The sequence below is a fragment of the Miniopterus schreibersii genome, assembly GCF_964146895.1.
Source record: "Miniopterus schreibersii genome assembly, chromosome: 6".
Lineage (NCBI taxonomy): Eukaryota > Metazoa > Chordata > Mammalia > Chiroptera > Miniopteridae > Miniopterus > Miniopterus schreibersii.
In genome coordinates, this window is record NC_138107.1 from 35,195,983 (window position 1) to 35,219,170 (window position 23,188).

At 35.3% G+C, this 23,188-nt stretch overlaps 1 protein-coding gene across 1 annotated transcript in view; it reads left to right on the forward strand.

The window, feature by feature from the left end:
- MEI4 (meiotic double-stranded break formation protein 4) overlaps nucleotides 1-23,188 on the forward strand; it is a gene marked incomplete at its 3' end in the record, with an annotated part of 127,904 nt that overhangs the window by 76,721 nt on the left and 27,995 nt on the right. Inside the window, exon 4 of the mRNA XM_081140655.1 lies at nucleotides 11,019-11,150. Within this exon, the coding sequence (XP_080996781.1) occupies nucleotides 11,019-11,150 (132 nt within the window). The remainder of the gene's footprint in view (nucleotides 1-11,018; nucleotides 11,151-23,188) is intronic.

A 23,188-nucleotide genomic window follows, 5' to 3' on the forward strand; every position in this document is an offset into this window, starting at 1 on the left:
TCTTTGCATCAAATCAAGCTGACTACTCACTGGTTGATATTAGGGAGAGCTTAAATATATTTTATCAAATTTAGGTAATCATATTGCATATAGAGTTACCAAGTGAGGTATAATATTTGGGACATGCTTATACTAAATAATTATTCATTGTTTATCTGAAATTCGAATTAACTGGATTTCCTGTATTTTAATTTGCTGAGTTTGGCAGTTCTGTTTGTATGCTACAATGAGATTTTTAGCTTCCTTTACAGCCTGTGCTGCAAAGAAAAAAACAAAGAATCCCCTGATAGCATGTGCAATTGGCAACACTAGAAATATAAGACTTATGCTGATGGGCATGCCTAAGTGAATGCAAGTTATAGTGAGCTAAATCGATGCATGCTGGGCAAGTCTGGCTTGTATATGTTGCCTGCCATCAGATGTGGAATCTCATTAATGTCTACAGAATCTTCCCAGGTGAGAAGAGACATGACAAGAGAGTTTTAATGAGTAAAAGGTGTACTTGGCAGATGGTCTAGCAATTTCTATTGCCAAGCAGCAAAAATCTGTAGTTAGCACTTGAATGGATCTTACAATCTTCCCCCAGGCCACCTGTTGGGAACTCTGGCAGCCTTGCTCTGGCCTCAGAATGGTAAATGTCCTGGAAAAAGGAAATAGGAGCAAGTTGTCCCAGTTCACCATGATTAGAAACTGATCTGTAGGTCACGTGCTGCCAAAGAAGGCATCTTTAAAAGAGTATGATCCTAGAAGTAAAACTGTATATGAGCTTCACAGGAGGTAAAGAGGCATTTGCCTGGTACCAGAGAATAAAAGGAAAAGGCAAGTTAGTCAATAAATTTTGCAAGTATTTGTTTTAATATCAGTGTTAATCTCAAACTTATACTGAGCCCCTCGGCCGGCAATTTTCAATCTTTTTCATCTCATGGCACATAAAAACTAATTAGTAAAATTCTCCAGCACACCAAAAAATATATTTTTTGCGAATCTGACAAAAAAAATAGGTATAATTTTGATTCATTCACACCAGACAGCTATTGTTGTATTGGCTATTGTCATTTTTAAAAAATATTTTGTTACTGATTTTGAGAGGGAGAGGAAGAGAGAGAAAGAGAGAGAAACATTGATGTGAGAGTGAAACATGGATCAGCTGCCTCTTGCATGCTCCCTCCCCAGGATCGAATCCGCAATCCTGGCATGTGCCCTGACCAGGACTCAAATTCTGGTGCACTGGACGACACCCAACCAACTGAACCACACTGGACAGGGCTGTTATCATTTCCCTGACTAAATAGGTGTTGCATGGAATTTAAAAATTCCTGCAGCACACCATTTGAAAACTGCTGCCCTAAGGCTATTATTTTTATTACATAAAAACTAATTAAAACAGACTTGGGGGCCTTTTCACTACTTTGCTCTATTAATAGAATCTTACTCCTATTAAAGGGAAAATACGTGTCATAGACACCCTGAATTCTTAATAATCAAAAGTTAATACATAAATAGGTCACAAAATATAGAAGGAAGTGTCCACAAATGAAATACTTTTTTTTTTCTTTTCTGGTACAGAAGCAGCATATCTGTCCTTATTTGTATTTGGATGTTATAAATGGTTTATTTTTATATTGTAAGAAGCTATTGTCTGTCTTCATATTAATGTATTTAAATATATTTTCTTGATTAGATCTCTTGTTGTGAGCAGGAAGAGAAGGAAAAAAGTCTGTCTACTTAAAATCAGAACTGCTTATATTGAAATTGACTGCATAATTAGATATTTAAGAGTATTTAATTAAAGCTCAGTTGTACTCTAATTTTCTTTTAACAATTTATTAAAGTTGTGTAAATAAATATCAGAATCATCACTCCTTTGTTTATAGATGTATCTCTAGTATTGGAAAACAGATTTGTTTAAGCACACATGTGTGTCTGTTTGACATATAGTTAAAAAAAACAGACTCTTGTGTCAGACTGTGAAATGGTCTGGAACTGAGACCTGGTTTCACCATTTATTTGCTGTGAGACCTTGTGAAAGTCACTTTACCCCTCTGGAACTTCAGTTCTTTACTTTTGTTAAAGAGGGGGAATAATTGTACCTACCTCATAAGGTTTTTGTGAGGAGTTATTCTAGGGAGAATACTTAGAATGCTGCCTGCATAATGAACTCTGTAAAGTATGATTTGATATTATTTCTTCATAAACTCTTTATGATAAGGTTTACAGTTTTCATAGAAGATGAGGTAATTTGAAAGTAGTCCATAGATGTTTTGATAGATAAGAGGAAGATATATTTAGTAAAAATGCCTATGTAGTATTTTTTCCTTTTTAATTTTTTAATTAAATTTATTGGGGTTATTGGTTAATAAGATTAGGTTGCAAATGTAGATTGTATGATACATCATCTGTACATTGCATTGTGTGACCACCACCCAAAGTCAAAACTTCCGTCATATATTTGACCCCCTTTACCGCCCTGCCCCTTCCCTCTGGTAACCACCATACTGTTGTCTTTGTTTATGAGTTTTTGTTTGTTTTTCTTATTTGTTCATTGGTTGCTTTCAGTTTTATATCCCATATAAGACTATACTTTCAGAGATTATTTCTATAGTTTGTAGTATTTTAAAATCAGTGTTTATATGCATGTAAAGATATGCATCCATTAGATATTTTGTGCTAATTGTAGACATTCACAGTAACTATTTGATGTGTGTACTTGGTGTCTAAAGTCTTTTTTCAGGCAACTGATAAATTCAGAGTATATAAAGTCATATATTTTAGGATCCTGGGAGATGTATGTGGAAATATATCTTGTTCAAAAGAAGATACTTAAATAATGATAATTATCTTTTTCTGTGAATTTATTGCTAAAACATATTGATTATAGTTTTTCTTTTCATGTATTTTTCCCTGAGTAGTTGCTTTTCAGTATTCATAAATGATTCTTGAAAAGCTCAACACTGGAATATATAACAGCTGTCATGAACACATATCAGTGAGTATCCTTTGGGGAATCCACAAAGAAACATTTCTTACATTCCTTAATTATCAAAAGTTTAAATATGCAAAATTCTAAATACTTATTTTGGTTACATAAATCATATGGCTCAGTGATTATTAAGTTGGATGAGAACAAGATTAAGCAGGTAGAACTTTTGAAGGTGAAAATAAAAGAATATACTAAACTATATGCATAGATTATGTATGGGATTGTGTCAGTCTCACTCTCCTTGATTTTATTTGGAGTCAGAAGACAAAATGACCTACTATTGAGGCCAGTCATCTAGGAGTGATACTGAGTTTGACTCCCTGGAATGGAGGTTGGGTTGGGGAGCAAGGTAAACATCAGGATGCTTAGACAGAGATCTCTGGTAGTTTTCTTAGAATACAGCAAAAGGTAGCCTTTGTGCTTCCTAGTTCATGGATACTTCCACGCAGTGGTGCTGATGCATTAGGAGAGCAAGTGAAGCCATGTGGGCTTTTGATTCTCAGTCTTCCAAAAGACCACCGGGAAAAAAACTATTGAGTAAGCAAAGTTTATAGAACAGCCCCTTGACATAGTTGTAGTGGTATATCCTAATGGAAAAATTACAGAAGGCTATTTATAGAACTTTAGGGCCTGAGCTCAGTGATTTTCAGGTGGGTCTTGTCTAGTGGCGAACTGATTGGGACTGGGAAGAATCTGTGATGTAATAGCTTTGGATTGATGGGCATAGCTAGGTGAAGATCCTGAAGCAAGTGTTAACAAGCAAATTATTTTGGTTGACTACAGTTTTCTCTTCTAGGAGCTAGTATTTCCTGGTGGAAGCAGCTAAGTTTTAAAATGCCTGGTCCCAGTATTTTTAATTCAGGGACAGAAACGAAATCTTTGTACCAGTACTGTTTAACTTAAGGCCAGGAAATTATGCCTGGTTCCACTATTGCTTAACTGATTACCTGTTGGTTTCATTTTTCTGCATTGACAGCGTCAATGGGAGAGACAACAAACCAACCAAAAACAACTATATTCCTTCTCTTCCTTTTTTCTGTCTCTTGGCTCTCCAGAAACGCTGGTCCGATACCTTCTTCAGGACATTGTTTTGAGGCCACCTACTCTGAAACCATACTGGGCTCTTGAATCCCAATTCTTTCCACTATCATGTTATCAGAATATGCAGAAGCCTTGATATCAGGTAACCATCCTTGTTCCCTGAGTACCCCGTCCTGTAGACTAGATCTGCTGTTGATTTTAAGTATTGCAAGTTATTCAATCATACTTCTCTGATCAAAACTACCTAAGAAATGATTTTCTTTCTGCCATCTTTTTCTAGCTACAGTTGGTATTAAACTTTTCCACTCATACTTCCAGCAGAGGCCTGTTTCTCTTTGTTTATGTCTGTTTATCATTAAAAGAACACTGGACCTAATCATATATTTTATTTTAATGTGCATCAAAGTGATATATTTTTTAACAGTGACATTTGTTGAGTAGATTCAAAAGCGAGACTAGAGAATCTCCTTCCTTTGAGAGTTTTAAATATGAGAAGATTTTCCAGAAGACTTTAAATTTAAGTAATAGAAACCCACTAGCCAAAGACCACCAGAATACACCTCTACTCAGAGTTAGGTGTATTCATCTTACCTTCAGAGGAACCTTAGGAGCATTGCAGTCAAGGGGAGTTAGGAGGAATTTTTATATAAGGTTTTGGTCTGTGTTACAGGCTCCTAAAGAGAAATTAGGGTTTGGGAACCAATTCTAGATTTAACTACTGTCAACAAGCCTGGGGCAGTTTAACAAATGACTCCCTCAGTATTCTTTGTTTAGGAGTGGGGAAGACCCAGGCAGGGCCCAAGATTCATGGGGTAAGGAAGCAGCAGTTGCACAACGGGGGATTGTTAGTCATTTTACAACTATTCTGTGACCTGGCTATATACACCCTGTTAGGAAATTCTTTGTGATCTTTTAAGAACATTATGTCTGATTGGCAGCTGGGTTTATTTTTGTTTTCTCCAAGCATAATCCTGTCTTCTGTCTATCTCATAAGGATTATGACCAAACCTTCTGGACTGTATCAAAATAGTGGGAGTTGACTTCTTTCTCTTTAGCCCCCATGACTGCTGTTTAGGCCTGATTTGTTCCAATAGTGTTACTTTTTAACAAACTTCCACCATCCTTTAACTTTCCACTATTCTTTAACTCCCACAAGACAGGCTGCATTGCAGGGTGCACTAGTTTCAAAGTTGTCTTTTCACCCCCCAACCAAGGCATTTATACAGACAAGCCTTCACTCTGAGGGTTGTAGTGCTAATCACTATGAAGCTGCAGAAGTTAACCAGAGGACAAACTCAAGTAAATTATAACATATTTTAGATCCATCTGTTACAAAAGGACAGTATCTTCTGCTCTGGTTTTTAAACATTGATGCTGTTCTTTAACTCTTGTTTTGTTCAGTCAAGTTAATCAATATAAATTAGAAAGAAGGCTAAAATTGAGCCATGTTTTAAAACATTTTAAAGTTTTTGAAAATTTATTATATAAATATATATATAGAACATCATCACCTTGATTCTTATGTAACTCCTACATATATAGAGTCAAGGGAAAATGATAAAGCATTGAGCATTTGGAAGATAATTTTTTTATTGAGGTATAATTGACATACAACATTGTTTCAGGTGTACAACATAATGGTTTGATATTTGTATATGTTGCCAAAAAATCACCTAATAGTTTTGTTAACATCAGCTACCATACATAGTTACAAAAAAAATCTTTTTCATGTGATGGGAACTTTCAATATTTACTCTTAAGCAATATTCAAGTATGCATTACAGTATTATTAACTATACTTGGCATACTATGTATTACATCCCCATAATTTATTTCATCAGTGGAAGTTTAGACCTTTTGATTCCATTCAGTCATTTCTTGTACTTTCCACCCCCTACCCCCAATCTATTCTCTGTATCTATGAGCTTGGGGTTGTTTTTTGTTTTTCAGGTTCCACATATAAATGAGATTATACTGTATTTATTTATTTTTCTCAATTGGACTCATTTCAGTTAGCATAATGCCCTCAAGTTCCGTCCACATTGTTGCAAATGGCCAAATAATATTCCATTATATTTGTATACCACATCCACTTAATCATCTTTCAGTGGACATCTAGGCTACTTCCCAAATCTTGGCTATCCTAAAAAATGCTGCAAGGAACAAATAAGTGCATATATCTTTTTTAATATTTTCTTTTCCTTAGGATAAATACCTAGAAGTGGAATTACTGGGTCATGTGGTAGTTCTCTCTTTAATTTTTTGAGGAATCTCCATACTGTTTCCATAGTGGCTGCACTAGTATATAATCCCACCAATAGAGCATGAGAGTTCCCTTGTCTCCATATCCTCGCTAACACTTGTTTTGTTTTGATTGGTATTTCCCTGATAATTAGTGATGCTGAGCATGTTTCTGTTGGCCATCTGTATGTCCTCTTTGGAGAAAGAGGACATACAGATGGCCTATTTTTAAATTGGACTGTTTTGGTGTTAAGTTGAATGAGTTCCTTATATATTTTGGATATTAAACCATTATCAAATATATTATGAGTAGATATCTTCTCTGTTCAGTAGGCTGTCTTATCATTTTGTTGAAGGTTTCCTTTACTTTGCAGAAGCTTTTTAGTTTGATGTAGTCCCACTTGTTTATTATTGTTTTTGTTATGGGAGGAGACATATCCAAAAATATGTCAAGAGTTTACTGTCTCAGTTTTCTTCTAGGAATTGTATGTTTTCAGATCTTACATTTAACTATGTAATCCATTTTGTGTTTATTTTTATCTATGATATAAGAAAGTGGTCCAGTATAATTTCTTGCATATATCTGTACAGGTTTCCCAACATCATTTACTAAAGAGACTGTCTTTTCCCTATGTGTATTCTTGCCTCCTCTGTCATAGATTAACTGACCATTTAAGCATGGATTTAATTCTGAACTTTCATGAGATCCAATATTATAAAGCTGTAATTCATTTTGTATTCATTGCTGGATGATACTGGTGTGAGGAAGGAGTGCGTGTGTGTGTTGTTTGCTTGTTTCTTTTTACTTTCTTAAATATTCCTGTTTACCACCATTTTATCTGCAGCTCACTTCTTATTATACATACATTATCCTTGGTATAACTGAGGTACTGAAAAAAATACATAGGCAGCATTTCTCCCACTCTGGTTAGGTTCAGAGAAGTCCCTGTGAAGCAGAAACTTGACAGAACCTATCCTCCTTGACAGTGCCCTACCTCTTTTTGAAAGATTTAGCCCTCTCTGAGGATAGAAATAGTAAAGTTCTGTGAGTGGCAAGGAGCATCCTTGAGCTTATGATTCCTGGATTTCAATTCTTATATCCAGGATGACCTTAGCCAAGCCTGATACCGAGTCCTCTCCCGGTTGTCTTTCTGTTTACACCTCTGCTTACCTGAGTTCTCATTGTCAGCGTGGCCACTCAGGTGTTCTCTGGACTTTGCCTGTGCTGTCTTCATTTCTCTTAAATCTGTGCCATCTTGAATGAAGTTTGCCACGTGCCACAGACAAAGCAATAATTAACTTAGCATTTATAGACTCTAAAACCTGTTCACATTTCTCTAATCTTACTCATTACTCCCCCAATTTTTTTATTCTTTTCCAAAATTATTTTTCTCTTTTTTTTTCTTCATTCCTAAAATAGGTCAGAATGATGCAGGCAGACTGGTTTTTAGGGCCCAGGTATTAGGTGACATAGGGAGAGAGATCTCAAATATCCTGTGCCTCACCATGTTTTCAGTGCGGCATTCCACAGCCGCCTCTGCCACTCAGTGTCCTCATGGGCTGTGCTCACTGTCTTCCTTGTTCTGATACCGACTTGAACTGCATTGCTGAGGGACTTCAGAGATCTCGGCTGGTGCGTAAGAACTAGCTCATCAGGATCTGTAAACCAAGCCATTGAAGCCAACAGAACCAAGCTTTTTCAGTGTTATTAAATTGGGCCTCATTTTGTTATTTCTTTTATATATGGTTGCTGTCATCTGCCCTATTGGTCTGGAAAATGTACATTGCCACATAGCCTGTGTTTCAGGATTTTCTTTGTTTTGGTATGTGTATATTTAAAATCAGTGTCCCTAGAAAAGTTTATTTTATATCTAATTTTCCTTTAGAGCATATCTCAAAAGCATCTGAGATCTTTCAAAACAGGAGCTTTATTTTGCATTTCTTTTCATAAGGTAAAAAAAAAATCATGTGTCCTGTTAGAACTATAACAGTATTTGAGTTACATTTACAGGGCGGGGCAAAAGTAGCTCTACAGTTGTGAGTATGGGAAACACAGAGTTCATTCTTATTATTTAACAGTTATTGTATTATTTTCCATACGAACAACTGTAAGCCTACTTTTGCCCCACCCTGTATATCTAATTGGTTTCTTAAATTACGTTTTCTTGAGCGTTTTTTTTTTTAATACATTTTTTAAATATGCTTTTATTGATTTTAGAGGAAGGGAGAGGGACAGAGAGAAACACTGATTGGCTACCTCCTCCATGCCCCTCACTGGGGATCTGGGGATCAAGCCTGTAACCCGGGCATGTGCCCTCACCGGGAATCAAACAGGTTACCTCTTGGTTCATGCTCAACCACTGAGCCACACCAGCCAGGCTTGAGCTTTTTAAACAGAAATATCAACAGCAATACAACTCAAAATTTACTTCCTGGTCTTTGTAAATATACCCACTTTTTTTTCCTTATTTTTAAAACTAATCACTTGTGTTTTTTACACCATTGTATCATGATGTAAGTATTCTATGTTATACATAATTGTAATGTTTGTGATACTTATGTAGTAGATGCAACTCAATTCCTATATTGTTGGATATTTAGCTGTTTAAAAAATACAATTTCAATATATATGTGTGTGTGTGTGTATGTGTATGATATTTTCATTCTCTCACATTGTTTAAATATTATGTTCTTTGTTTTAATTTGTTTATTTTGAGGTGTTGAACATTTTTTTTCAAATGTTAGATTACTATTTCTATTTTTATATTAACATATTAAGTACTCAATAATGTTTTAACACTGTAAGCATTTTTTTTACTAGTTTCATTAACTTTTTTTCTCACTTTTAGTTACTGTACTTCAAATTTTTTGTATGTGATCTTTTTTTGTCTTCACTCATTTTCTTGTTCAAAACTTAGAAAAATCATTACCTGACCAGAATTCTGTGGGTATAATTATTTTCTGGTATTATTCCTAGAATTGAAAAAATTAACTCCATAGTCTACCTTTAATACAGTTTGATGTGGATATTTTAATTAACCAGTCATCATCCCAAGCTCTTTCTATCAAAAGTTTCCATCAGCCCGGCTGGCGTGGCTCAGCGGTTGAACATTGACCTAGGATCCAGGAGATCGAGGTTTGATTTCCGGTCAGGGCACATGCCTGGGCTGCAGGCTTGATCCCCAGTTGGGGGTGTGCAGGAGGCAGCCCACCAGTGATGACTCTCTCATCATTGATGTTTCTCTCTCTCCCTCCCTCTTCCTTCCTCTCTCTCTCCCTCCCTCTTCCTTCCTCTCTCTGAAATCAATAAAGATATATATTTTTAAAAAAAAGTTTTCATAACTTTGCCCTTTTTTCCCCACAGTGAGAACATTAATTTATGATGTGGGAGATACTTTTAAGGGACGTTGTAGAACTGGAATTTGGGTAGTAGCTCTCCTCTATTAAAGAGCTCTTCTAGTTAACACCTTAGGAAATTAAAAGAGCCTTTTTTATTTGAAATTTAGTATTTCCTAGATATTTCTTGGTGTTGGCTTCAGTATATTGATTTTGTTTGAAACCTGAAGCAGTCCTTCTGTTTCCTATATCTGATCTTTTGTTGGTTCTAGGATGATTTCTTTACTTTGAGCTTTGATGATTTATTATGATTCATTTATTCTATCTTCAAGAATTTGTGATTTTCACATCTAACTTTTATGTTTGCCTGCTTTTCTTATTTTCTTTACTTCATTTATTTCTTCCATCAACTACTTAAGTTTGCTTTTATTATGAACTTTCTGAGATCCTAAACCTTATTTATTTTGTCCCATGTTTTTATCTTTCTTTGCTACACACTCTGTAGTTTTACTAACACAGCCAACAAATGTATCAGGATGTGCTTGCTTTTGATGCAGATTAAAATGAAATATAAAAGTAGGTCCAAATAAACTTTAAAATAAATAGACATAGAAAAGGGAAACAGGTCTCTTCAGAATACCAAATAAAAGGAGACTCCAGGGATCATTTTCCTTCTAAGTCCAACCTTTGGAGATCACTTTACTACTGTTCAGTAAGTAATAAACTACCTTCTGTTTTAGTCATTAAGAAAGCCTTATTATCTTTTGTTCTTGAAGAACAAAATTATAGATTAATAATATGTTCTCTAAATATTTTGAATATAATATGCCAAAGTCTTACGGCTTTTATTCTTGGTATTGAGGAATTATGTGTCAGTCTAATTGTTCTTTTCTGTTAGTATATATTATGCTTCACTTACCTGTGAATTCTCTCTGTTCTTATGCCTAGAAAACTTTCTTCCTCTATATTTTCCTATATTGTTTCTTCTCCAGATGTCTCTGTTAAAAAAAAACCACCCTATATAAACACATATTATACCTTCTTATTATATATACACCTATATATTATCTATATATACATCTACATCTAGTAGCTACGGCTTAAGAGCCTTGTTCTGTCATCTCCATTCTGTATGTGGTCTCTCGTCTAAATGGTAACATCACCTTTTGATACTTCAGGTAAAATTTTCATTTTAGTGCTCATACAATTCAAAATATTAATTGCTATATAAAATTTTATTACTTATGTTATTATAATTTATCTATTTCATAATTTTGCTTGAGATACACCTAGAATTATGTTGACACATTTTGTTCACCCCACAGCATGGAGCTCAGTAGTGAAGTCTTAGAAAGTACCCACTAATTCTATTTTGACCTGACTTGATAAAAAGTAGAAATCTACTTGTTTTTATCTTCAGTTTCAGGTACAGCATTGTGTTTCTCAGAGCCTGGTAACCCTGGGAAGTTGCAGATTGTTGAGAAAATCTATAATATCTCTGCTTCTATCAGAAGTAAATAGCTTCATTGATGATCTGGATAACGTCAGTCAGGTACTTACAACTTGAAACTGTAACTCTCCTTTATTGTTTATACAGTTATAGCTTTTCTTTCCCTGTCCCCTCACTTCTCTTCTTGCCAGGCTGATATTTTAGTCACTACCTTATTTCTAATGTATGTGAATACTATTACTGCCTACTAAAATTATAGAAAGATATTTTCAGAAAATAGTTTTCAAAATAATAATACCCCATCATCTGTATTTGTATATATGTACAAAGGTGCCACTGGTGACAGCAAAGGAATGCTTAAATGAATGGCCTTCAATCTCCAAGCAGGCAGCATGTTCCTAAGTCAAAGCAGCGAGAGAGAGAAGTGACAGTAGAGGGTGCTCAGTGGAGAACAGCATCTGACCAGTGCTCTTTTTCCTAATTGCTTGTGAGAATCATCTGGCTCACATTTAAATATCTTGTTGCCAAGCCATATAACCATTCAGATTGAATGGAGGTCTCTGTGGTTAAAGCTCTCCAAGTGATTCTGATGTGTACCAAGTTTGAAAACCAGTGCTCTAAGCTCTTTTATATTGCCAAGTCTTATATCACTGCTGACAACTATGTCTAAGGAGCAGCACTCATTCCCATATTTTAATGTCGACACTGGTACGTTATATATTCATTTCATTAGCTCACTTAATATTACTGCTGTTTCTATGGTAGAATTAAGTACAATTAAAGGAAACCAGAGGCAAGTAGAAATATTGTGGTAAAGAGGAAAAAATTAATAATACAAAAATATATGTATATAATTTCAAATAGCTTTTAACTAAGTTCTTATATCTGCGTTCTACATTTAATGACATACTCCAAAAATATTATATAATCTAATTGAATTCAGTGACTGACATGGTAAATCATCTACTCAGCAGCTTTTTTTCAAGTGACTACTAAATGGTAAAGTCTCTTAAAACTCTGTTAGATAATTTTTTTTAAAGTAATTGCCACTGATCTCAATGACCTAAAAGTCAATTCGAGGAAGAAATAAAGCACATTCACTAACTGGAAAAAAAGTGAAGTGTCAATGTGCCTGGTGCTGTGTGGAGGAGCCCCAAGATCAAGGAAGTGATCAAGGTAGGTTGCTGTCCCTGCAAAGACTTCATGGGAAAGGAACTTGAAAAATGGCTCTGAGTTGAAAAACAGGATAACAGAATATAGAGACACTGGGTGGTTCTGTAAAAATGTGTGCCCAGGATTCTGAGGAAATAGGTGAGGTCATGGCACTGAAAAACAGGAAGTAATGTGGGAAATTAGTTTGATCAAGTGAGATTATTTGTGTGGAGAATAACAAAGTACAGAAAAGAAATTTTTACTTATATACTCATTTAATTTTCATAAAACTCCATGAAGTAGTTATATTTTTTACCTAGTTTATAAAGAAATCAAACCTTAGAGCAGTTAAGTAACTTGACCAAGATCTCAGAATGAACATATGCTAAAGATATAGCTCAACCCCTGACCTTCTGATTGTTATGCTGCTAAAAATAACAAGAACACAAGAACAGTAACTACTTTTCTGCTGGTAGTATGTGTTAATAAGCTTTACCTGAATTGTCCGCATCAATTCTTCTGATAACGCTTCAAGATGTTAGTCTTGTTGTCTAAAGACAAGAGAACTATTAGTTGGCATTCGTAATAGTAGACAATAGAATTCACTCCAACCAATTTATGCCTAAAAGGATCCATGAATAACTGTGACTCCAGGCCTTATTTCAGGAATGATTCCCATAACCATGCATCAGAATTTAGCTACCAAAGGAATTGTTGTCTTTGTCACCATGATCAGGAAGCTGCTGCTACAGTCAGAGGGTCCAGAAAACAGTCCAGCCACAGTGTACAACTGCCAAATGTATGCCCTATACCTGTCTCACTCTGTGATTCAGTTTCAACTACAAAGTTTTCATGAGTGCATCTGTTTCTGAACCAACAGCATATTCAGAACCTTAGCAGCAAGGAAGTATAGAAAATGCAGTTTTATGGTTTTTCAGCTTTTCACTCTAGTCCAAGGTGTCCATCACATATAAGGCTCAGAGATTCAGTAACATGCTGGTAAGAGATGGCGTTAGAGTAGGGCAAAGTACGTGAATACAGGGAGGCCATTAATTTGGGACTCTCAGTGCAATAAATCTTCCACAAGCAGCAATAGAGATAATCATTGGATATAAGAGGTGTTATCCAAAGGACTCAAGGAAAGATTTAAGGTGAAGGAGAAAGGAGAAACATTAATATTGTAAAACTAAGAGATAGGGAAAATGTTATCACTGAGAAGAATGCTCCGAAGGAATGCTTGTTTGCAAACCAAATAAGTTGAGGTTGGGTATACTGAAATTGAGGAAACACTGAAGTAATCCAAATGTAGACAGATGGAAATATGAAATTAAAACTTGAGAGAAAGAAGAAATTTGAGAAATATCACTATATGGCAATCATAAAATGATAGATAGAGAACAGGGACTCAGCCAGATGTACAAACAAGGATAGAAGACAGGTTTTACTTTAATATAGATATGTTAGATAGCTATGATAAATGTCAGGTTAAAATGGTTTAAATTTTTTGTCAGATATAAATATATATAATGTGGATTTTACAGAAAATATATAAGTATTAAAATCATACTTCATATTTTGTTTTCTTTATATCTCTGAGTTTTTGCTCCCCAAAAGTACTTGTATCACACAGTATATAGTTTTGTATATAGTTCTGCTCTCTCACTAAGAAAATGGGATTTTTTAGTGACTCAGTATTTTATGATATTCATGTTCCTTGATTTCTTTAGTCTATTGTTGGACATATAGGTTATTGCTGTTTTCATTTTGACCTCTGATATAAAACATAACAGTTTTCTGAAACCAATACATTGAGATATATTTCAGAAATTGACTTTATTGAATGTAACAGCATTCAACTTTATGATTTCTATCCCAAATTTGCATATTAAGATGACTTTTGAGAAAGTATATAAAAATATCTAATTATAATTAAAAAATAAAATTTCTCAGAACTTCTGAAAAAGAATTTAAAAAGTCATGATAATTCACTGTTAATAGAGTATCTTCTCCAATGTAGACAGCTAAAAATCTGGACAGGACAGAACTGTGATTCTAGAGCTAGGCAAACATGATGTGAGAGCCCTGTGACTGCCCTGGCTTCAGGTTGGAGGCCCTTCCTGCCCAGCGAATCCCAGCAGCTTCCCTGAACCGAAGGGGCCGGACAGGAGATCAGGAGCAGAGCTGTCAGTAGAATTTCCACGTGAAGAGCAGTAACTCAAGAAATCTATGCAGAGGTTTTCTGGATGGTTTGTTGACTGCTAAACTGCATATGTGCAGAAGGACACTTCAAGGCCAAGAGAAGAGGAACTACTCAGGCAAGAACTACCATAAAAAAAGCTGTGAGCTGAACAACGGCTGGAGCTCACACAGCGCTTGGGGCAATGTTAATTCTACCCAGTCATATTGGCAAGACCTTATTTAACAATCTGGGCGTTCAGTAGAGACCCTAAAAGGTTATACCTTAGCAGGATGGTGAGTTACTGTCCTAGGAGAAAGGCTATGCTGGATGGATTCTAACAAAGCTGATAAACAAGCCCTGAGTGCATCCTGCTGATTCACAGCTAGATTAACTGCCTGCTGAAACAATACAGTACAGAACCTCAACAACATGATGTCTTTAATGTCCAGGAGCCATTCAGAAAGGACAACATGTGAGGAAGCAAGAATGTATAACTCAGAAGCATGGGGGGGAAAATCAATAAATGAAAATGGAACCAGAAATGACAGAAATGATGGAATTAGCATGCAAGTACCAAGATAGCTGCTATAAATGTTAAAAGAAAACATGAATAATAAGGGGAAAATAGGAAATTTCACTATGTAAATAATATATATTAAAGCTGTTAGCTCAGCGGTTGAGCATCGACCTAGGATACAGGAGATCGCAGTTTGATTCCTAGTCAGGGCCATGCCCGGGTTGCTAGCAAGATCTTCATTCAGGGGTGTGCAGGAGGCAGCCGATCAATGACTCATCATTGATGTTTCAGCTCTCTCCCTCCCTGTCTCTGAAACCAATAAAGATATAAATAAAAATAGAAAATGTTAAACTATTAAAAACTATTCTAAACATTTCTTACTCCTCCGAGACTTTTACATATATTTTTGTTGTTGTTGAAAATAGGTAACTTTTAACCAGATTTTTGAGAAAGTGGGTCTGTGTCCTCTTATCTCATCCTCCCTTTCTATAGCTGTGTTTATTTGAATGCTGTTTTCTTGGGTGTTGAAAAACTGTTTATATAATGCTCAGGATAAAACTTTCCTAATATCTTGACAAGTATGTATTTTGTATTCCCCTGCTTGGAGTCTCTTCCTTATCTATTGATTTAAATTAAGAGTTTGTAGCTATCATTCTTTTTGGAGTGACAGAATTTTCTTCTCATGATTATTGTATATTTACCATCTTGTGACAGAATCACCTTGGATTTCTATTTATTTTGAGAGTAACTGAAAAAGTGGCTCCTGTAGAATTCCATAGAGTGCTGACATATTGATTTTCTAAAGGCCTGCCTTCTTTGGCTGTTCAAAACTGAGATAAAATCAAGACATTGATTTTAATTTCTCAATCATTATGCCACTGGGACATTGTGTTGGAAAATTTTGTGAGTAACTCCTTTAAGGGGCTTTCTTCCTATTTTTAGATAGAACTCAAGCAGCTTCCATATCTAGGAAAATCCAGTCAGTAAACAAATAGTTACAGAGCATCTATGGGGTGAATATCTTTATAAAAAGCAGAAGACTTGTTTTTAGTAAATTCTATTTTGTCTGTAATAATTTTATTAATAAGTTTACAGGTTTCTCTAGGTATCTAGATGGTATGTGATTTTCACAGAATCAGCCTTATGATCAGGCATCCTACCTCCAGTCCTAGCTCCCATCTGGGCCCCAATAACCAACCAGTTGCCTTGGCCTGAGGATAAGTAGGAAGCTGGCAAAGATAGCACTTTAGGAAGATGCTAAATCAATAGAAAGTTTCCATGGTGTGTCAAGTAAAATCAGATAGGAAAACGACCAGAACAAGGAGCAAAGTAGATAATACAGCAGTTCACTGGGGGTAGAGGCTTAGCCCTGGAAAAATAACTGCCAACACTGAGCAAACACAAGTGGATTGAACCCTATGGATCAGATATATCTTATTCAGTGTCAGCTTTACAAATAATTTCCAAGAGGTAGGCAATCAAAGGGCACAGAGGAAGTAGAAAGAGATGTGAGATATCCTGTGTGGTTCCCAAGGTCCTTGTTTTAAGAGATGTATCTCTGTCCTCAAAAATACATGAAGTTCCCAAGTGAGATTTTTGTGGTGTTTCTCACACAGAAGGAACTTGAAGTTGTTGCATGTCTCCATTTTATAACCCAGATAATTTTTTGTTGTTGTTCAAAATATTACAGATGTCCCTTTTTCTCCCCATTGACCCATTCAACCTGGCCCCATCCAGATAATTTTCCATCTTATACGGCCATCTTCATGGAGAAATGTCTCATAGATTGAGTCTACTTAGTATAAGTAATTCTTTAGCTAGGAACTTTCTACTAAGGACGTTCAATAGATAAAATTTCCTCCTAATAGCAACTAGCAGGAGGTCCACTTGAGGAAGAGATAGACCTAGTCAGCAGCCTCTTTTTCTTCTGGAGTGTACCCCCAGTAAGTACCACCAGCTTCATCTTCTCCCTTCCAACTTGCTGTAAAGTTCCTGAGGCCTCAGTGTGCTAGGAGAATGTTTATGGAATCAAGTCAGCTGAGAAAGAAAAATCCTTTAAGAAGGTATATTTCAATTGTTGATATGGTAAATAGGTTTATGCTATCTCCCTCAAAAACTATATATAACTTATAACATAAAAGATTAATACCAAGATCATACAATGACCTACACACCTATAAGAAAAAGAGAAAAACAACCCAATAAAAAAATAGCTACTGATGTGAAAAAGCAGTTTAATAGAGGAGGAACCATGAAAGGAAAATTAACATGAACAATGCTCAACCTCAGCAGTACCGGGGGAATGCAAAATTACAAAACAATAAGCTATTTCATGATTTACTGGTTATACTGACGTAAATTTAAGCTGAGAACAGTATCAGGTGTTTCTGATTATGTGGGGAAATGGAGTTCATCACCAGGTAAAGTTAACGATGTTTGTGCTCTAAGATACAGCTGGTCTAGCTCTAAGATACAGCTAGACACTAGATACAGTGTCTATTTTTAAAAGATGGCTGGGTGTGGTATATAAAAAATGAATATTCTATAGCAGTTAATGTATTAACAGTGATACATTTTGAAAGCATAATGTTGAGTTATAGGGAAGAAGGAAGTATCCAGGGAGGAAAGATACTCAAATATACCAGTTGTGAAAATTATATATGCAAAACTGTTCAAACACACACACACGAGACACTCTTCCAGTGTACCCATACGTTTAAAAATTCTTTTAAAAATTCTTTTAAAGAATCTGAAGTAAATATGAGAAAATATTAATGAGTGTTGAAAATATACTGGGTGGGGCAAAAGTAGGTTTATGATTGTAAGTATGCAAAAGTTTATTCTTGTATTATTGTTTATTAATTGCCATATGAACTATAAACTTAGTTTTGTCCCACCTTGTATATTGTGTGTACTCAAGAGCTATGCTTCTTGGCATTATGAAACATTTTTACGCTGAAAAAGTATTTCAGAATTAAAAATATAAAATAGGTTCTAAAAGAAAAAGTCTTGGGTATCAGAACTATATTAATTTAAAATGAAATCTCAGTTTTTAATGGATATTTCACAGAAGTGTTTTTCTCTTTTTTAGACTTCATACCTCTATCTAATCAGCATGTTTTGAGGTACAGTTGCCAAGCTATTAAAAATGAATAATGCTTTTGGAATATTGATAAGGATGGGGTGAAATCTGAATTTAGAATATTATGCACATACTTATATTAAATACTTCAGAAACCTAATATTTACAAAGTAGATGAAATCTCTACATGGAAATAGATTTTTAAAATAGGAAGAAAAGCATATTAGCACAAGAAAACTAAAATACTCTGCTGCTCACATCAGGAAGCAGTTTTACTTTTGAGATATCTGTTTAACTTATTACATAAAATAAAAGCTAAGCAACTCATTTATAAAAATAGAACATGCAAATTAAAGATTCTGAATCTGGAATGAGTTTGTGTATACTTTCTTTAAAGTAAACTAATTTTCTAAATTAGGGCAAAATGTAGCAATAAAATAAGCATTTTTAAATAAGATGAGAAAAATAATCATAGCCCTGAGCAAGAAGCAGCTGACCTATTTCAGCTGAGAGAGGAACCACATTTCTTTCTGAAAATATGGGTATTTTGATCATATATGATATCTGGGAGCCTGGCTCAGTTAGCAGTCAATCCATCAGGGAGAGCAGAGTTCACATCAAACTGTGCTCAAGTGCACAACATCAAGATTAGTGGTCCTCAGCATGGGATTTTCCTTTTTTATCTTTGTTTAACAAAACTTAGGAGAAATTCCTGATAATAAGCTCTATTTTAGACTAGTGAAGCTTCTCCTTTACCAGTGGTTTTGATGCAAATAATGAAATCAAGTAAGGATTAAACAAGGCTTAAAATTAATTCCCCAATATACATGATTGGTCTAAACATTTCTACATTGCTGAATGCCTTTTTGAAGCTGCTGCTTATTAAGAAAATCTGTGAGCTCAACTGGCAATAAAGGTGAAAGGTAGCTAAGACATTTGCCACATATCGGCCAGATCTTTTTCTTTTTCTTAATTCTCACTGGACGATATGATTTTAGAGAGAGAGGAAAGGGGGAGAGAGAGAGAGAGAAACATTGATCGGTTGCCACCCCTGCACACCCTACTGGGGATAGATCCAATCCACAACCAAAATATGTGCCCTGACCAGAAATAGAACCCACAGCCTTTATGGGACGATTCTACAACCAACTGAACCACCTGGCCAGGGCTAGGCTAGATCTTTTTAAGAGAAGCATCGAAAGATAAGCTAGATCATTGTGCCTAAGAGCATGAACTTTGGAATCAGATGCCTGGTTAAAATGCCATGGGGCCTCTGAAGTAGTCTCTCTTGTCAGCAAATCAAACCTGAAGGCTCCACACAATGAATTACAAATTTACAGGCAGGTATAGAACAGAGGAACATGTTAAATTAACCATGAGGATACACTTGGTAAAATGGATGCATGGAACAGTGTGACAGATCTCAGAGGTGGGTGGGACCTGAAGAGATTAACCAAAGATTTTATATACATATATGTATAGCCCAAGGACAAGAAAATAGTGTGGTGAAGGCCTGGGGTGGGGCAGAGCCTGGGTGGAGGGGGAACAAGGAGAGGAGGAATGGGGAACCTCTGTAATACTGTCCACAATAAAAAGATAAATTTTAAAAAGTTTAGACTGTACAAGAAAAACAGCTCATTTTCTTCAACAAATAGATTGCATTATAATGAGAAGAGTGGAAAGAAAGAAAGGAAGGAGCCTATATTTTATGAGACTCACAAGACATTAAGCTGTTAGTATATATCAGGGATTAAGGAACTGTGGTCTTTGGGCCAAATCTGGCCTGCCACCTGCTTTTGTAAATCAAGTTTTATTGGAACACAGCTATGCCTATTCATTTATGCCTTCTCTATGACTGTTTTTGCACTAAAATAACAGAGTTGAGTAGTTCCAACAGAGACCATATGCCCTATAAAGCATCAAATATTTACTATTGGCTCTTTACAAAAAAAGATTTGCCAATTCCTGCTATATATGAATCGTCTTGGTAACCTGATTTGAACAAACTAGAAAATACAATAAATTATGAGACAGTTGGGGAAAGGTGAACACAGTATAAGATGATACTAAGGAATTAATTTTTGGGGCGTGATGTTATTCTAGTAATGTTTTTAGAAGGTCCTTAGTATTTAGAAATAAATATATATTTAAGGGTTAAATAAAAATAATTATTTTAAACCTCAACCTTTCTCCTCTTAAAATACAGCAGTAGTACTATCACAGTTTTTGTGGGTCTCATTAAATAATCTTTATTTGCATTTAGCAAAATTGACAGTGTAAGAGCCCAATGCCTGTTAGCTGCTGCTATTATTACTATTCAACAAGCTATAAAGCTTAAAATACAAAACTCCACTTAGATTAATATGCATTTATAAAACTTAATAATATTAGAACCATCTTCAAGAACAGTTTTATGCTTGACAACTGATGGTCTCTAAACCATATTCTGTAGAAGACAGGTATGCGTAACCACAAAGATGTTTGTTTTACTCAAGGAACTTAAGTGTATAATGTACATCCTCCCCTCAGCATAAATCTTGGACAAGTATTTAAGAAACACTTGAAGATGTACCAAAATCAGTCTGGTGGTGATGTCTGAATTTCCTTGTGTGGCTGTGGCTATGGCACAGAGCATCTGAAGATGGTTGAAAGATTTGTCGTAGGAGGCCATAAAATAATTAGGCTTGCTTTATGACTTTGCTTTTGCATATAAAACTTTAAGTTCTTAACATTCAAAGCCCAAAATGTGACTGAGGATACTGGATAGGACAGAATAAGCCACTATAGTCTCTCCCCCACTGATCAAACTAAAAAATTTGGGGAAAAAACAAAAAAGCAACTTCCTAAGCACTCTGAAGTTAAAAAAAAAAAAAAATAGCATATGAATTATTGAGGACAAAATTTGAACAAAAACATCATATGGAATATGTTTTCCATTTTTTCCCTCTTATCTCTGGGATTTGATCTAAGATCAGCCCCACTCAAGGAACCATACAGTCAGTGCTTGAGGGCAGCAAAAGCTTAGACAAAAGTGTCTCTTTCTGGCAAGTGGACTGGGAATGGGCATTTCTCACCTGGAGAGTACGCCAGGAATCCTTGAGATGTTTGGTTTTATTTTCTCTCCAGTCCCTTCACAGCAGTGGTCAAGGTCATGTAACTATGCGCCAACATCATGAATGGTGAAAACTCTGAGAGAAACCTACTCTTCCTGGCAAGAAGTGAGAAAAGAGAGCAGGAGAGGAATGGGGGTGGGAGCAGAGTAACAAACATAAATTCTGATTCTCTTAGACATTAGGCATCATGGGTGTTTTTGTTTTCCTGTTTCTAAGGCTGTTTTACAGAACTGACTATCTTAAACTTCTGGCATAATGAGATGATTAAAACAAGAATTACTTAGCTTTTTAGAAACCTGTTGAAGCTTTATATACTGTTCAAATAAATGCTTTGTGGTTGAATGCCATGTAAGTGGTGACTATTTAAAATAAAACACCATCATTACATTTCTGAGGAGTGCAGCTTCTACTTAGATGATTTTTCTGAGAAGTTAACACTGGATAGATAACTGTTTTGTTTTTGTGTAAAAATAAAATTTATTTAGACCAATTAAAGATGCCTTATTTTGCAAAATTTTCTCTATTATTATCATATAATTCTCATTAAATGTTTAGTAATTTTAATTACTCTTTTTTCTGTTTCATTCAAAGCTGTAGGCCTGCTGAGAAAAACAAACCAAGGAGAAAGCTATAAAGATGTAGGCAGACTATTCTTTTAAAAATCTATTCAAGAACAAGTGGTTCAAAATAACCATTTCAGTCTCTCTCTAGAGGGCATAATCAGTGTATCAAAGATAAATACCAGGTTGAGTTATCACTAAAGGCCATACCTTTCTATGTACATGTGAGTTTTATAACGGTCTCTGTGTTCTAATTCCAGAAGCTATATCCAAAGAAGCTGTGACAATGCAACTCATATAAAAATGAACTTATTATTTCTTAAAAATGGTGAGCTGACATTCAAGTAATCATTAATTTATTCATGATTTGATCATGGATGAAGACAGAGGTGTAACAGAATTGGTAAAATGGGTGGAAAGAGAACACAGTGCCAGTTGGAAGCTCTGGGTTCTGTTCTAGCTTCATTAACTAGTTTAGTGGCTACTCCTCTGAACATAATTCTAAAATCAAATGTAGTTGCTGTTTGGTGGTTTTACACACACACACATATTTAATTCTTAGGCAGTTGAATCAAAGACTTAGAGAGGCAGCCAATCCAACATGTGTTTTATGGATACTCTTCAAACAGATTGTATCATGATCACTCCACTTTTTTGGCCATTTTACCATTTTAGTTTAGAGAGTGTCTCAAAGGCTATATAGAGCAGATGCCCAGGCAGAGCATGGTGACATTACTGATGCTTGTTTGAATGACTCATGAATTTGTTTGTGTTTGTCTTTCTCTTGACACAGTCATTATCTATAGCTTTTGGAATCACGATACGAATAGTTCTTTAAGAGTAGAGTTCATGATGATAAAGCATGTTCTGAAATTTAGATTTGGAATTCCTCATTATTTTTCTACCTGCAAACAGAGGCTTTCTATATACATTGAAAGGGCACAGTAAAATGTCTTGGAAAGCCTTCAAAACATAACAGAAGCCTTCTCAGTGCATGATGACTTGGGGTTAATTTTCTCCATCTTGAAGATACAGATGATTTGTTTCTCCATAAAACTGATTAAACTTTCTCAGCTCTCTAAATTTCTGCTTATTAATTCAGAAGTTTGCATTGCAAATTGAAACCTTATGTTAAAGAATGATGGGGCGAATACAAAACATCAAAGACATACACACAAGTCAGCAATTGGATACGTTTTTCATTCCAAAATTTAAATTATCAACGAACATATCAGAGTGTATTTACTGTTATATTTATAACAGTGACCTTGCCTGAATCCATCCCCCAGTCCCTGCCAAATACTGGAGAAAGAAGTTAAAGGCAATGGTTTTGTATTTTATTATATATTTACAATGTATAGATTTAATATCCTATATATTTATATTATATTGATAATAGAAAATGAAAGGGAGTCCAAGATCTAAACACTTAGACTCCCCTAGACTCCCAGAAAAAGCATCACATATCAATAGCTTTAGGACTTATGCCTACTTAGGAGGAGTAAGACAGTCGACATAAATTGTAACGCGTGTGAAC